The sequence below is a fragment of the Amaranthus tricolor genome, chromosome 3, assembly GCF_026212465.1.
Source record: "Amaranthus tricolor cultivar Red isolate AtriRed21 chromosome 3, ASM2621246v1, whole genome shotgun sequence".
Taxonomy (NCBI): Eukaryota; Viridiplantae; Streptophyta; class Magnoliopsida; order Caryophyllales; family Amaranthaceae; genus Amaranthus; species Amaranthus tricolor.
This window is the reverse complement of record NC_080049.1, coordinates 8,405,138-8,422,606: the sequence shown is the minus strand read 5'-3', so window position 1 is coordinate 8,422,606 and position 17,469 is coordinate 8,405,138. Positions and strand designations below refer to the sequence as shown.

The 17,469-nt window shown below is 32.1% G+C and overlaps 1 protein-coding gene across 2 annotated transcripts; it reads right to left on the bottom strand.

Annotated features, from left to right (window-relative positions):
* Window positions 1-6,518, bottom strand: LOC130809442 (proton pump-interactor 1-like). 2 transcript variants are annotated; one of them, XM_057675228.1, is made up of 8 exons: window positions 6,258-6,518; window positions 5,365-5,718; window positions 3,168-3,353; window positions 2,905-3,084; window positions 2,621-2,815; window positions 1,734-1,835; window positions 1,151-1,651; window positions 1-657 (listed from the first exon to the last, which is right to left on the bottom strand). In XM_057675228.1, the coding sequence occupies exons 2-8, from the start codon at window positions 5,710-5,712 to the stop codon at window positions 337-339; spliced, it is 1,833 nt and encodes a 610-aa protein (XP_057531211.1). In that variant the 5' UTR covers window positions 5,713-5,718; window positions 6,258-6,518; the 3' UTR covers window positions 1-336. The 2 variants fall into 2 exon arrangements, with proteins under 2 accessions (XP_057531211.1, XP_057531213.1); XM_057675230.1 differs by having other exon boundaries at window positions 5,365-5,693; window positions 6,258-6,486.
* Window positions 6,519-17,469: the final 10,951 nt, after the last annotated feature.

Here is a 17,469-nt window from a genome sequence, read left to right as displayed (position 1 = left end):
TAAAGCATAATCAAATTCTAAACTCATTAAAAGGTCTTACACAACTCAACGAACTCTCAAAGGTCTTTCAAGATCAAAACAAAAAGAACAAAACTTAGAAATACAGGCAAAACAGAAAAGGCAAAAAAAAAACACTACGAAAACAGTCTGTCTAGCGATACTACTGTATAAGTGTTTTTGTCTGAGCTACAGACACCTCGTTATCGATTGATTGTCCATCCCCAAATTATGCGAAAAAACGTAAACCACCAGTCTAATGCTACATTAACAACATAATACACTAGGGAGGCCAAGTATTGGTCTTTAGTTCCCCCTCAAGGGATAAGAGGTTCCGACTTAGAGAAAGTACTTGTAACCAACAAGAAGCAACATAAACCCAACAACAGTAGCAGCAGCTATGGATCCCCAAACCAAATATTTATCCGACTTTTTCTTTTTTAGTATAGCTTTTGGGGGAGCGCCTCGTGTTTTTATGGGTTTCCTGTGTCTCAATGAGCTCGGCTGCACTTTGGCTTTGGAGGGGGCAGGAGTTTCAATGGCCTCATCCAGACTTTCCGAGTTTTCAGGTTCATCAGGTTCAGACTTTTCGGTTTGCTCTTCTTCAATGTTTGGCTGTGAAGTTGAAGCTTCTTTCTTCCTCAGTTTCTTTTCACGCTCCTGAAATGGCACGTAGACAGTATCAGTTTATTCTTAAGTAAAAGTGACTTTAAGAAATCGAACACTAAATAAATGGTAAAATGGCAGCTTGCCAAACAAGAAGCCAATGTTTGGGGCTTACGACAACATTAGATTAGAGGCAGCGTTTGACCTTTGATTGCATACATAATTAATTCAGATTAAATGCTTCTAAATCGTAAAGAAAAATGATCATAACTCCAGTGTACTAAGTAGACCCCGCCTGTGCTTTAGGTCGGATGTACGCAGCCTTAGTGTCTTACTCATATAATAACAAGTTTGCGGTTCCCGATTGACCCTTGATTGTGTACATCATTGGAGCAATAGAAACTTCACATATATATTGAGCCATTTCATGACACAGTTATAAACCAAAGTCCAAACCCAAAAATTCATTCCTTCAAATGACGTAAAAACATTTTATCACATAATAAAGCGAGTGATCAAAAACTGTAAAAGAGGGAATAAGAAAAACCTTTTGCTTCTTTTCAGCTTCTTTCTGAGCCCTAGCAGCTGCCTTGGCAGCAGCTTTCTCTTGCAGCTTTTTCTTTCTCTCCAATGCCTGTCTTTGTTTTTCCTTTTCTTCTTCCTTCATCTCCCTCACATCCCGTTCGTCATTTTTTCGAACATCCTTTTTCGGTTTTTCTACCATAAAGATCTCCTCTTCCTCCACTACTTGTTCCGAAGCAGATTTTAGCTCTTTATTACCCTTTTTAGATTCTTTTTGAACCTTTCCTGCAGGTAATTTTTCTGCTGTGGAAGTAGTATTTTCAACTTCTTTCTGTTGCTTCGGCATAGCTTTAGCTGCTACAACCGGCTCAGGTCTTGGTGAATCTGTCACCAATGGCTTCTCATCAAAATTCCTTATCCGTCCATCTCTACTCATCTGCCGATAGTCCAGTGATTTCAATATTCTCTTCTCGTAATCATCCCTAAAAGCCTTGCTGCGGTTCCATTGGGACATAAACTTCTCAACCTATTAATTGTTCAAATGAATACATATTAGAATGACAAACAGAACAGTCCAGAACTAAAAGATTACAGATCCAGGAAAAAACCTCAGTGGAACAAAGTTCCTCAAGAGCCTTCACGTCTTTCTTCACAGCAATATCCTTCGCATTGGTGAGCATGGGTCGATATTCATTATAAAAAGGCGCATTCTGAAAAGTATACAATAAAAATGAGATATAAAGCAGGCATTCGTTCACTGATAGTATGTAAAAAGCCAAATTATTCCATTCCCAAAAACTTGCTGAGCTTAAGTTTTTGAATTAGAAAAATGAAATTAGGTTAAATTTTGAAAGGAAAATCAACAAAACAGGCACAATATACCAGCTTCTTCACAATGCAGACATAGAAAAGGTGAAAAAAGGTAAGATGCTAAAAATGTGTTCTACCAACAGTTCACTTGAACAAATGCAAAATTTCATTGATAGTAGAAAGTACAAGTTATCTAGAATAAATGGTGACCAATTTTATAGGTCAATTGCTTAAAAAAAAAAGAAAAATAAAATAAAATATCAAAAATATTAAAAATTAGAATTTAAAATTAAAAAATAATCTTACTCGATTTCACTTTTTAATTTTTCGATCTTTTTATAATTTAATTTTGTATTTACTTTTTATTTTTTTATGCAAATGATTGTCGTATGTGTAAGAGGTTACCTTGGTGTATTCTTAGCGAACACCCCATATAGTTGGTATATTCATGTTTAATCAAAAGTTGAAATTATTATAGGAAAATCAGTTTAAGATTGGATTATCCTGAATAATTTTTCCTAGTAGAAAATGGCATTAATTATGAGTTACTGCATCACCAATTCATGATTCCAGAACTTTATTTGGCAAAATTCTTCAAGAAAAATACAACACGACTAAAGAAATGTAAAGTTCCCAAAATTGAAACCACAGGAAACCACAAACGTCAGAAATCAAATATATTTACCCCTTTATCTCGCTGTTCCCTGAGTTCTTTCATTGTTTGAACTGCTGCCGCCTTCTTTTTCTTAACAATATCCAGATCCTTTCTTAGTGCTCCCAGCTGAAGTTTTACCGCATCCAGTTGTGGGCCTAAACTGTCCTTTTTTGCTTTGACTGCTGCCTGCTGCTTCCGCACTCCGTCCACATCAGTACCTAAAAGCTATAGCAAAAAGAGATCAAATTGTTACTTAAAAAAGCAACAAATGATGGACAATGCTCACATTCGAGATGTCAAATTAAGTCATGTACCTTGACCTGATCCAGGATAGCTTCCTTTTGCCCCAATGCTTCCTGAATCTTTGCTCTCTCGGCACTATTTGCAATAACTTTGGGCCGAGTAGCTTCCCATTCTTTGATTTCCCTGAGAATTTGTTTCTCCTCCTTCAGCGACATACTTTCATGTTGAATTTGATACTCCAAACTTCGGATCTGTATACATTTAGTGCAAAGTTATATGTGTTGGTGTATTACGGCAAATAGTCCTATAAAAAATTCATAACTTAAATACTCACAATCTGATTAAGTTCCGCCTCACTCGAACATATGCTAAATCCTTTCTCTCCACCACCACCACGCAAGGTTCCTAAAGCACTCTGCAATGGCTTCATCTCCTTTCTTTTTTCAGTAATAAATGCTCGATATTGTTGATTCTCATCTGACAAAACATTTATCTCTTCATACAGCTCATTTTTCTCAGACTGCAAGACAGAAATGAAGTGCTAAACCTCAATATCACGATCCAAAGTTCAACAAGCACATTAATAACTCAAAAGACAAAAACAAGATCTTGTAATTAATAATTTAACATACACATTCTTGATTGAGAATTTGTATCAAGATTCAAACACTCCAAAATTCCAAGGGATCAATGAGGAATACACTAGAAAAACGGGATAGCATTGCAGTTGAAGATATATTTGCATCTTGCAGAGCAAATTCAGTTCCCAATTTCCAAAGATACAAGCGTTTGATCTATTTGCTTAGTTAAGTCAAAGTAGTAAACATATATAGCTCATATGAAAGCAAGCTTCTTTAATTACCATATTAGATTTTGGAAACGATAAAAAAGGTTGATGAAGCTGGAAACAAAGAGCTAAATGGTTATAAAGGACTAATAAACTAATAAACCTTTGATCCAGAATCAAGCTAATAGTAATCAATAAGGTTCTTCAAGAGGATATATTTATCAAATAGATATTCATCATTTCTATGCAACTACATAGGAATCAGTAATGTTCTTCATGTGGATATATATTTATCAGATAATATTCATTATTCCTATGAAATTAATATTTTATGTGATGAGACGATTCCTCATAGGGAAACTTTTTCTAGATATAGGGGTGTTCATTTGGGTCATCCGGGTCAATTTCGGGTTAGGTGTTTCGGGTCGGTTCAAAATCAGGTCTTATACCCACATTGACTTTTACATTATTTTAAATTCGTTTTGAAGTCGGGTTTGGTTCCAAGGTCGTTTAAATATTGGGTCATCGGATCTGTTTCCTCTAATCAGATAGCTACTAAACCAACATTATTACATGGATTGGAATGTTGAGCCCTTCAATAAGGATCACGGAAGAAAGATAGGAAATGTTGAGATGTATATGTTACAATCATACATGGAAACATAAAGTTAGGAATAAGTTCACCAGGAAGGAATTGGTAGTGTCAAACATTGAGGATAAAATGTAGGAAACTCTTCTATGTTGGTGGAAGGTTTGAGTAAGAAGGTGAAAGGTTGGAACGAGAAAAATTCCAAAAGAGGAAGAAGGATGCCAAAGATTGACTGTGATGGAAGGAGTTATTTAGGATACGAAAGATTTACGCCTAAAGGTGGATATGATAAGAAATAAGAATGTATGGAAGAGAAGAATTTATGTGGATAATCACTAGGCTTGAATATTGATTCATGTAGTTGATTCCAATATTGGGTTAGACTTTTACATTGTTGTTGATATTCATTAGTTGCTCTATACATAATATTTCGTAATTATTTATGCATATAGTAGTATTCTACAAAATGAAATCGGGGTAATGGAATGGATTGGATAGTAGTATTCTAGAAAATTCTAGAGATAAAAAAGCTCCAAGTACTTTTTTGACAAGAGCACTAAAAAGAAAAGAGTGAACAATTACACATTAGAGAAGAGTTACGGATCTGAGGCAATCCCCAAAGCCAAAACAATGATCCCATCAAATAGTACGAAAACAGCCAACATAAAACAAATTTCTTGCTTATTTTAAATTCAATACTTCAAGCCTCAAGATCATTTATTTCAATCTGTAATAAGGTGGGAATTTAGGCTGTAATAAGGCGAGACTTCAGCTGAAGTTTCTCAATAAAAATCAAAACACATTCAAAATTTAATGTTTCAATAATTGAATAAAAATGAGACCATTACGTTACATAATAGCCGCTTTATAATTGATTTTGAGCCTACCCCATTATGTAGTTTGTGATTTAAAAACATGAAGTAACAGCCATTATAAGATCATATTCTGACATATTATTAAGCGTATTAATTCACATTGTGATGTTCACAAAATGAGTCATAACACTGCGACATCACGACTTACCGTAATTTGCTAATTGCGACAAAATATCCGAAATTTTATTCTTTGGTCTCAATAAAGGGAAAGCATGCATGTGCAAATCCAACCAACAAGTAATAACTTGAGATATAGTAAAAGAAAAGGTATAGTATTAACCGATTTAGCCTTGATATCTTCATATAACCTGCTAATTTGCAGTTGATACTTCTGAATTTCTTTCTCAGTATAGTCAATTTTCTCCTTCAAGCTCGCGTCCTCCAAAGGTCTACGTTTGACAAACCAAAAGTAATGGCATTGCATCTCAGCCCAACCTGCATTATCCTTAGCAATGTTGGCATTTGAGACATTATCTTCCTCTCCTTTAGTCTCTACTTCATCAACACCATGCGACCCGAATGTAATAGCCTCAGAAACATTGTTCATACCAACTTCTTCCTCCTGCAATTTAGATTTCACCTCACCATTCATCTTGGGCATCTCAGATCCTGCAACTTCCATACCCATCCTTTTCTATATCACAATCAACATCATCAAAGAGTCAACACCTTTATCAACTCATCACCCAAAAACAAATTAAAAAATCAAGGAAACTGTTCAAAAATAGTTTGATTAATCAAAAAAATCCATCAAATGAATAACAAAAAAACAATAATACATAATCCTTATTCCCAAAAGATTCATAAATCAATCATTTTCATTCTCCATTCAACAATCAAACAACAAAGCATAAAATAAAGTCCAAATGTAGAAACCCCAAATTAACAAACATGCCAATTATAGCTATTACTAAAGATCGCAACCTCCGTAGATCTTTTTAGTCAGCAGTTTAAGTAATACCCACAAAATTAACAATCCCAAATAAATTATAAAACAACTAAAAATTATGAATTAGAACGCATGCAAAAAAGTAAAGAAATGTAAAAAATTCAATCAAAGTTCAACTAAACAAGACAATCAAACACAATAACAAAAAAAACCCACAAATCACTTACAGAAACCAGTGATAAATTACGATCTTTAAAAGATAAACAAAGGAAAAAAAATGAAACCTGGAGTGAAGATTGTCAGTGAATAAGAGTGCTTTTGGAAGACTTTGATCTCGTTGATTTTTCCGTGTGTATGATGGAAAGGGAGAAAGAAACAGAGAGAAAGAGGAGACCCAACTACTATGATTTATATGTGAATGTGAGATTTTTTTGATGATGGAGAAGACGAGGATGGAACATGGAAGGAAAGAGAAAGTCAGAGATATTATTAATGGAGTATTTCGGTTTTCAAACGTATTTTGTCTCTTTTATCTATTTTTATCCATTTTAGATTTAGACATAGGAATTTAATTAATTTAATGTAGTGTTGGAACAACTTTTTATTTAAATGTATGAGCAGATCTGATTTGTAATTGATTTAAACCTATTAAAATTAATTTAACGTATTGTTTAAAAATAAGTATTTTATTTTAAATTATAGATTTTAGTTATGAAATCATAAATAAAGAATTTGATTTATTAGTTTTTTATTTTCTTTTATTTTGTAGTTGGTTCCACTTATTTATTTTGTTTATATGCATTTAATTTATCTTTTCCGTGTAGCTACGTCTTCTTATCTTTGTCGAGCCGGGGGACTCCTTTGACTGCTTCTCCTTAATGGATATGAGTTGCCGCCGTCTTTTCCTCTCCAAACTCTGTCAATAATTTTTCTATGAGTGGTATATATCGGGTAGGATGATGATGAAATGAAGAATTTGAGAATAACAAGGTTTGGATAGTCATTCTCAAATTCTCAACTTTAACTACTTTAAAAATAATTGTAGAGTTTGATCCAAATTCAAATTTGTAAATTTTTTATTTGCCAAACAAAAAATTTGAGCCAATTTCAAATTTTCAAATGAAATCATGTTTTCAAACATGACATAATATTAATTATAATTGAATTTTACTAATTAAAATTTATTCTAATATAAACTGATTTTAACCGATTAATAATATTTTTTATTGATTATTTTTTTTTCAAGTGTCCTAAACATGACCTTAATTGATTTTCTTATATATGATTAGTTGTCAAGTTGACAAAATATTAATATTGATTTTTTGTTTGTCGTGAAGGTAAGTATATAGACTTGGGATTGTTAATTTATTGAACAAAGTTTTTACTTATTTGACCGATTTAAAATTAAAAGTTAAAAGCCAACTAATAAGAGGGACAAATAGTAATTTACCAAATAAGGCATATGTCTTGCTTGGTAATTGGATTGGCAAGTTTGTAGGTCGACTTTTGGATTTAACTTATTATTTGTAATGAAAAAGCATGTTGAAAAAGTTAATTTTTAAGCTAAATAAATCATTTTATAATTTATTGACTTTTGACTTATTGTCTTATTTCTTTCTAAAATAAAAAGGCTAACAATCAATAAATAAATTTATCAATACCCTTATTAATAATTAGTTTAAATTGACTTAACTACTAATAAAAAAGTCACACTATTTTTTAATTAATTAAATTAACAATTACTTAAAAAATTGAAAATTTACACTAAGTAACATAAACTTTCACTAATTTTCGTCCAATAATATCAACTTTGATTAACTACAATAATTAACAACTAAGGAGATGTTTACCTAGAATAATATTACCTTTTGTTTATAGTTTGATTATTTAATAAAAAAACAAAGATAAATTAATAATAAACAAAATTTAGTATTATTTTACAAAAAATCTTTGCAATTTGTATCAATCATAATTAATTAAATGTTAAAATTATTATATTAAAAATCAATAAAAATTTATATTATTAATAGTAATTTTGCAAAAAAAAAATGTATCACATGATATGATAGGAAAGTTGATGGTGGAATTGGAAAACCATAGAAAGGAGTTTTGGGTAAGATTATGAAGGAGTGGAAACCGTTGGGAATGAGTACGGAAGTGGAAACAAAATCAATTATTATGATGTCATTCGAATTTTCCTGAAAATAATAACAATCAACTTTTTCCATAAAAATAAGAAAAACTGATATTTATGGATATAAACCGCCCCAATTTTTATTTTTCGCCACCCTTTTCATTTTATCGTCATCCCTCTAATGAAATTACGTCCCTGAAATTTAACAATTACGAATTTGCCACTGGACTTAAAACCTCTATAAAACACTTCAAACTCATTCAATAACACTCTTATCACTTTGAAAAACACAAAATCTACACATAAAATTAATCGGAGCTAAAGCTTTGTAATCGAAGTCGTTAACAAAAACTCGAGATAATGATAATTTCTATTTTAATGTAATTTGAAAATTAAAATAACAATAATAATAATATCAGCCGCACTTTTTGTGCGACTAGTATAATTTTATTTTTATTTTTTTTTGAATTTCGAATGAATTTCTTTTGTTTAATTAGTTTATTTTTTAAGTTATTGTTATTTAATAAATGTTGTAATAAATTATATTATGATAATGTTATTATAAGAAGTAGTTTTGAATTTAAATTCGAAATTCGAAATTCAAAACATATATATATATATATATATATATATATATATATATATATATATATATATATATATATATATATATATATATATATATATATATATATATTATATATATATATATTTATATATATATATATATCTATATATATATATATATATATATATATATATATATATACATATTTATATATATATATATATATATATATATATATATATATATACATATATATATATATATATACATATATATATATATATACATATATATATGTATATATATATATATATATATATATATATATATATATATATATATATATATATATATACAAATATACATATATATATATATATATATATATATATATATATATATATATATATATATATATATATATATACAATATATATATATATGTATATGTATATATATATGTAAATATATATATATATATATATATATATATATATATATATATATATATATATATATATATATATACAATATATATATATATATGTATATGTATATATATATATGTATATATATATATATATATATATATATATATATATATATATATATATATATATATATATATATATATATATGTATATATATGTATATATATATATATATATATATATATATATATATATATATATATATATATATATATATATATATATATATATATATATATATAAGTATATATATATATATATATATATATATATATATATATATATATATATATATATATATATATATATAAGTATATATATATATATATATATATATATATATATATATATATATATATATATATATATATATATATATATATATATAAGTATATATATATATATATATATATATATATATATATATATATATATATATATATATATATATATATATATATATATATATATATATATATATATATATATATATATATATATATATATATATATATATATATATATATAAAATTCCAGTCGCACTTTTTGTGCGAATCGAATAATTTTTATTTTTTATTTTTAATTTCGAATGATTTTTTTTTTAAATTTTTTTTTTGAATTTCGAATGAATTTCTTTTGTGTAATTTATTTACTAAATGTTGTAATAAATTATTTTATTTTAATATATTATTATATTATGATAATGTTATTATAATAATTAGTTTTGAATTTAAATAATATATTTAAATGTTTAATTATTTTTTAATATAATAATAATATATTAATTAAAATTTAGTTGTTAATTAATTTTCAATATAATAATTGTGAACAAAAATTTTATTTTAGTTGTTTATTAAATTTTAGTTGTTTCATTATTTATTAATATAATAATTGTTTATTTGTTTATATGTGTGAATTATTTTAGTTGCTAATAATTTATATGATTGTAAGTGTTTATTAAATTTACTGACATGTTTATTAAATTAATATTGTAAGTGTAATTAAAATGAATATAACTTAAATTAATTTTTGATGCTTTTAATTTTTTATTAATAGTTTATTAAAATATGAAAATTGTAGTAAATGGCTGGAAATCAAGGAAAAGGAAAAGGGTTTTTTAGAGGGTTATTGAGCGGCAATAGTTCTAGGCTGAGTTTACTGAGAGGGGATCCCCATCAGAGGGGGGTTACGGGTTCTACAAGGCGAGCCAGGCAGGAACAGGCGGCCAGACTTAGTCAGGCTCCACGTTCAACTACCCTAGACCATGTGGGTAGTCGCTTTGAGCGCCGAGAGTAGCCAGCATAGTCATACAGTCAGCTCAGGTGACGATGATACTAATTACGACGATTCTCTTAGTCGGGAAAAGTCCGTCGGTCAGGATGAGTCTGCCAGTCATCATGTTGATTGGACGCTCTTCAGAGGGCATGCTGGTCAGTTTAGGATTAGAGAGCATAGCACGGCTGGTACTTCTGATCACGCAGGAGTCAGCCAGGTTGAGGATGCGGCTCCACGGGGGAGGAGGCTCACAATCCGCGGACATGGACTGGTTGATCACATCACCCCAGCCCGGGGGCCCTGTTGACACCACTTTAATACCCAGTTACGGTGGGCACGTAGCAAAGGTTATATTTAAGAGATTGGAGCGCACGCCTCCGATTTTGGAATGTCGTCCTACGAAGAGGACATTGGATGCGATCATCAGATTGCAGGATATGTCTGATGAGTTGTACGGGGTGTTACCAGCCACTCCTCTAGGTTGTTTGCCGTATATAATGCACCAGCACATTGATAGTGCTCTCATTACGACATTTGTGGAGAGGTGGCAGCCTGATACCAACACCTTCCACATGCCGTGGGGGGAGATGACAATAATGTTGCACGACTTGCAACGCATCTTAGGAATTGGCATTGACGGTTCACTTCCCGCTGAATCTGCTGATGCTGACTGGCAGCTTGGCCTGGCCGGTCTATTTGGGGAGCCAATGTCGGAGCTGCGTAGGAAAGGGTCCTTCACCAGCGGGAGCATTAACGTTGGTGCACTGTTGCAGCTATGCCACCGTTCTCAGTCTCTGGAAACTCAGGCTATTGCGTACTACATGGCTATAGATGGTTCCACGCTACTCGTGGATAAGACTAGAGTCGGGATGCGGCCTCACCCTGTAGTTGCTGTCACTGCTGATCAGGATTACATTGCTTGGGGTGCAGTGATGCTAGCTAACATGTATCGCCAACTAGGTATGGCGACAAGGACTGGGTGCAAGACTATTGCTGGTTGTCCGACACTGTTGCAGACCTGGATTTATGAGTACTTTCCAGCCTTTCGCCCCCAACCGCGTCAAGCTGACATGCCGAACAAGACTAGGGTGGAGATGTGGTCCCCGCAGAAGCCAATCCGTGGCTGAGCAGACTGAGAGACTGTAGGAGCATACTGGACGCCATGACAGAGACACAGGTTTTGTACATGACCTCACACATCGTTATACTAATTATTTTGATTTTATATTATGTTGTTTATGTTAATTTTCTTTGTAAACAGGTGGAATGGACTCCGGACATGACTTCTCCCAAGGCTTTATTAAACGAGCACCCACGCACCGCCTATATCGGTGGTATCACCTGTGTTGATATCGTGGAGGTGTATTTGCCTGAGAGGACAGTCAGACAGCTCGGTTTTGCACAGGCCATTCCCCCCCTCCGCTGAGACCTACCCAAGTTGTGCGTCCGGCACAGGGTTCCTACTCAGTGACATTCACTTCTCCGTCTATGTACACGAAGATGTGGAGTAGGTTCCCCTACTGTGCCCGCGTAGGTGATCAGGCACTGCGTCGGTCATCGATTCCATCAGAGGCTGCCCCTGAGTACATTGACTGGTTTAGAGTGTCTTCCCACACATTTCTCATCCCAGGTGAAGCACCTGCTGCCGCGTTTGGTGCAGCGGATAACAGATGCGAATACGTTAGTGTTTCTTTTTATCTATTTCAATTTTATGTGTCATTACCGAATTGACTGTCTAATTTTTTCATAATGCAGTTTTTTGATAATGCAGTTCGCAGCTGAATTTCCAACTCAACTCGCGCCTTTGCTTAGGATGCCAGCTATTGTTCATATGACGCCTCGGGAAAGACATGCTGCTGATATGTATCTAAATGATCATAGAGAGTTGTTTGCCGAATGGCAAGCGTTTAGAGGGCACAACCCTTAATAGACATTTGTGGAATTTGTATTGATGAACAATTTTTTTTTTAACTTTATTGATGAAGAATTTGTAGTATTACGTGTTGCGTTTGATTCACTTACACATTTATTCACTAACTTAATTATAGAATGAATACTATAAATATATTTACTACAATGAATACAATTAATAAAATGAAAACACTGAGTATAATCAGTAAAATAAACACTATGGAGTATCTAAATTGACCGCGTCTTCGGCGGTGTTATTTTGTTGTCGTTGTTGTACACCGCACAGTCTACTCCAAAGTGATATCCTATTGCGATATTGTTTCTCTAAATCTATACATGAATTGTTAGCTGCTGCTTTCCAATTTTGCTGAACTGGCGGCAGTGGAGATGAATCATCGTTCATTAAAAGCTGAACATAATGATTCCCGTTCACCCAAAGAATATGTACAAGTTTGTTTACACCATGCATTCCCCCTGTTCTCCTTAACGAAAGCACTAAACAATTATACATTGGATTACCATCGGCAGAGCCAATAGCAATTGCTATGTTGAGAAACGTTGTTGTAGAATATAATGCGGTCATTATCATCCAGTGACTGTACGGAGCAGGTCCTTTGTTGTGGGCACCAATTCTGTATATAGCTTCCTCCACCAAATCAGCTGATAGATACACGCGTGCATATTGTTCTCTATGCGTTTCCATTTCCAAACTCATTGCACATCGTAAAAGAGGCCATGCTTCCTCGCCCCCTAACTCTGTGACGGAAATAGCTCTAAATCCACAATTACCGTCACCTATAACATCAATCCAATCAAATAGATACGACGGAAGAATAAACGGAATGTGATTTGGCCACGAAAAAAGTAAAAATCACGACCTGCTAAACCATCTGAAAAAATAACGGTATATTAATGTCATTCAATTGATCTAAAACATATATGATTATATGAAAGGAAATAAGGGTACCAGATAAGTTGAAACTGAAGTTAATTCCAACTGCCGATTGGTGCGACCGGCTACTAGATCTACCACTAGATCTCCCGCGTGATAAAGATCTGGATTCGCGACCCCTTGAGGACGATCTACTGTACTCAAACGCACTTTTGTTTTTCCTAAGTGTTCTGCTTGTTGTTGGTCTTCCCTTCCTAGGTGGACTTGCTTGTGGCTCAGGTATATCGGTATCATCAGGGTGTAGTTCACGTTCAAGTACCTGAGACACACGTCGTACAACTGAGGGGTCGGCTTTCAAAACTTCATCAACCAACAATTGAAAGTACTTTTTATCATCGGCGTTTGCGTGCCGTACTTCTTCGTTGGCGTCTTCTTCTGCCTCTAAGTACTTTAACTTTTTAAAAAATGGATGTATATCGTCCAAGTACAAAGCACCATGAGACCTGATTGACAAGTAACAGTAACACGCGCAGGGTAATCCATGGGCTTTTTGAATGACACAACCGCATTTGTCAAAAACACAACTACCCAAGTTTAACATCCGATTGTGCTCTATCATCAATTGTTCCAAGGAAAATATGGAAACATGACGATACAACGGTCTCAAAAAATTAAGTCGCGACGTCCTTGAAATGGAATTCATAGATTCCTCCAGAGCTTGTCTTATCCTCGAATGCTGATTCGTTATTTGTGCGTGTGCCCTTTTAAAGAGGGTATCAAATGAGTTATTACCGCTACCCAAGTAGTACTTGAAGAAAGAGTCTTGGCTTTTAACTCTACTGGTAGTTTGGTTACCCAAGTGCAAATAATCATTCGTCCACGCACGCACAAATTTCTCTTTGTGAGAAATCCATGTTCCAGCCAAATATCGCACGACCCTCCTGTTTTCAAATTCAGGGATCGTCAGACTGTTAACCAAGGGGTTCCATTTTTTTTGCCTGAATATCTGCCCCTGTTGATTTCTCTTACCGCCGCACAATTTGTCGACCATGTTCTCCACGTCATTGCCAATATGCCATACGCATAATAAATGTCGTACATTTGCATTAAACAGAATTTAAAATTAATTGAGATATATATATATATATATATATATATATATATATATATATATATATATATATATATATATATATATATATATATATATATATATATATATATATATATATATATATATATATATATATATATATATATATATATATATATATATATATACATATACATATACATATACATATACATATACATATACATATACATATACATATACATATACATATACATATACATATACATATATATATATATATATATATATATATATATATATATATATATATATATATATATATATATATATATATAGAGAGAGAGAGAGAGAGAGAGAGAGAGAGAGAGAGAGAGAGAGAGAGAGAGAGAGAGAGAGAGAGAGAGAGAGAGAGATCGACAATAATTAATCATTAAAACCTGTTTACCTGGAAAGACAACACGAATAGCTGCAGACAAACCCTCATCTCGATCCGTTATGATTACGTTGAGTGTCTGGACTCTGCCGTAAATATCCCTCAACCTCTCCAACACTCAAGAATAAGACACAGCGACCTCATCTCGCATCAAACAGAACGCAACCAAGAAGTTGTGATTCGTTGGTGTCATTCCAATGATTTCGCAAAGGGGCCACTTTTGCTTATTCGTTTTGTACGTTGTGTCTATCAACACAACATGGGGCCACGAACGTATCATTTGCATAGATGTTGGATTCGCAATCAATAATCTACTCAATTGCCCCTCACTATCCAAGTCTGTCCAGACTACATAATTATGCTCCGTGGCCATATATAAACAGTGTTGAAGAGGAGTCCTACCATCCATCTCTTCTCTCCTTATTGACTGTCTTACATTGTAAATTTGATTCATACTAGCAAAAAACCAGGAAAATTCCTTCTAATTGAAGTCATTATAAACGCTGGTTGCATGCAAGTTGCACTTAGATCTTGTATGTGCTGCCTAATATCGACAGTCATCCTATTTACTCTTATTTGACCATCTCTGTACATGAAGAACGGGTGGTTATGTCTTCCTTTTTCACTAGGAAACACTCTAACCGTCCAAGGTCTTTCCCCTGGTTTACGACTACTTCCTATAATCATAAATTTACACCCACAAGCCCTACTTTTAGAACCAGGTCAGGCAGCATTGTCTAAGTTGTGCAAATCACCCCTTATATTACCGTAGTGATGACATCTTAAGTACAAACTCACTCTAGAACGTCCTTCCTTTTGTTTATATGAAGCACGTGTAAATTGAAAACCAATTATTAGTGGTATCTCATCAGCCCAAGCATGTAAATCATCTACAGAATCAAATTTTCTATCGATAACAAATCTATCAGAATAATCTACATCATGCCCTAAGTTTTCAAAGTCTTGCAAATAATAATTATAATAGCATTATCATAACATAATAATATATTAAAATATATGAGTAAATAAAATCATTTATTATAATATTTAATAAATAATAATAATTAAAAAAATAATTATAATAAATAAGAAGAATTAATTTTTCAAAAAAATAATTAAACATTAAAATAAATTATTTAAATTCAAATCTAATTATTATAATAACATTATCATAATATAATAATACATTAAAATTAAATAATTTATTACAACATTTATGAAATAACAATAACTTAAAAATAAATTAATTAAACAAAATAAATTTTATAATTCGAATTTCAAAAAAAAAAAATTTATACCAGTCGCACAAAAAGTGCGACTCTACCTAGGTCCAGTCGCACTTTTTGTGCGACTCGATCTAGGTACAGTCGCACTTTTTGTGCGACTGGTATTATTATTTTATTTTATTTTATTTTTTAAAATTTTCGAATTAAAAAAATTCAACACTAATTATTATAATAACATTATCATAATATAACAATACATTAAAATAAAATAATTTATTACAATATTTATTAAATAACAATAACTTAAAAAATAAATTAATTAAACAAAAGAAATTTTATAATTCGAACTTCAAAAAAATAAAAAATAAAAAAATAAAAAATAAAAAAATTTTGAACCAGTTGCACAAAAAGTGCGACTCGACCTAGGTTCAGTCGCACTTTTTGTGCGACTCAGCCTAGGTCCAGTCGCACTTTTTGTGCGACTCAGCCTAGGTCTGGTCGTAATTTTTGTGCGACTGGCCTTTCTGAATTTTTTTTTTAAAAAATAATTTCAAATCGATTAATTACTTACCGAATCGTTATCATGCTCGTTTTCGTATGCCATTGTTGTTCGATGTACGGTTTTAGCTTGTTTAAGTTAACGTAGTGTTTTTAAAGAGTTTTTAAAGAGATAGTACCGTGTTTGAATTCGTATATACTACAACAACGCCTCTAAAAATTCAATATATATAGTGTCGCGATAATAATGTTGTTAAGTGATAATAGTGTTATTAAGTGCGATTTACATTTGTTAAACATGTTTTAAGTCCAGTGGTAATTTCATAATTTTTTAAAAATGCAAGAGAAAATTCATAATTTCATTAGAAAATAGCGATAAAATAAAAAAAGTGGCGATAAATAATAACACCCATAAAGCGCTAAGTAAAGCTTTTAGCGTCATTTGTGTTCTGTTGGTTGTTCTTCTGCCCAACTTCCAAGACGTCCACACGACACGACACATATAAAACATGTATGGTTTCCTCCTCCACTTGTTCTAGTCTATCTACTAATACTAGACATGTTGATTTGAGTCATCGGGTCGATTTTGAATTGGTTTAAAATTAAGTTTTGTGTCCATATTGACAGGGCCGGCCTTAGGTTCTTAGGGGCCCCGGGGCGAAAGATTATTTATGACCCCTAAACCATTGTATATATAAAAAGTTCGAACCTTAACACTAGTTGAAAACTAATATTTTTTGGGGGCCCTGAGCGTAGGCACGTTTTGCACTTGCTTAGGGTCAGCCCTGATATTGATTCTTACATAAATTGAATTTATTTTGAAGTCGAATCAAAGTCGAATTTGAATATCATGTTGAGTACATATCAGGTCATTGAGTCTGTTTTGAACACTTCTATACTTCCAATGATAAAGTATTATGTGTACTTAGTGCGTGTTATAGACTTGGACCAAACTCAAATATGGTAGACCGA

What these genes read in the sequence shown, in the direction of transcription:
- LOC130809442 (XM_057675228.1), bottom strand. Translation starts at nt 5,712, where the DNA reads ATGGGTATGGAAGTTGCAGGATCTGAGATGCCCAAGATGAATGGTGAG. An exon ending in AAGATATCAAGGCTAAATCG is followed by an intron (nt 3,354 to 5,364) that starts GTTAATACTATA and finishes TCTGTCTTGCAG; the next exon opens with TCTGAGAAAAATGAGCTGTA. An exon ending in AGGAACTTTGTTCCACTGAG is followed by an intron (nt 1,652 to 1,733) that starts GTTTTTTCCTGG and finishes AACAATTAATAG; the next exon opens with GTTGAGAAGTTTATGTCCCA.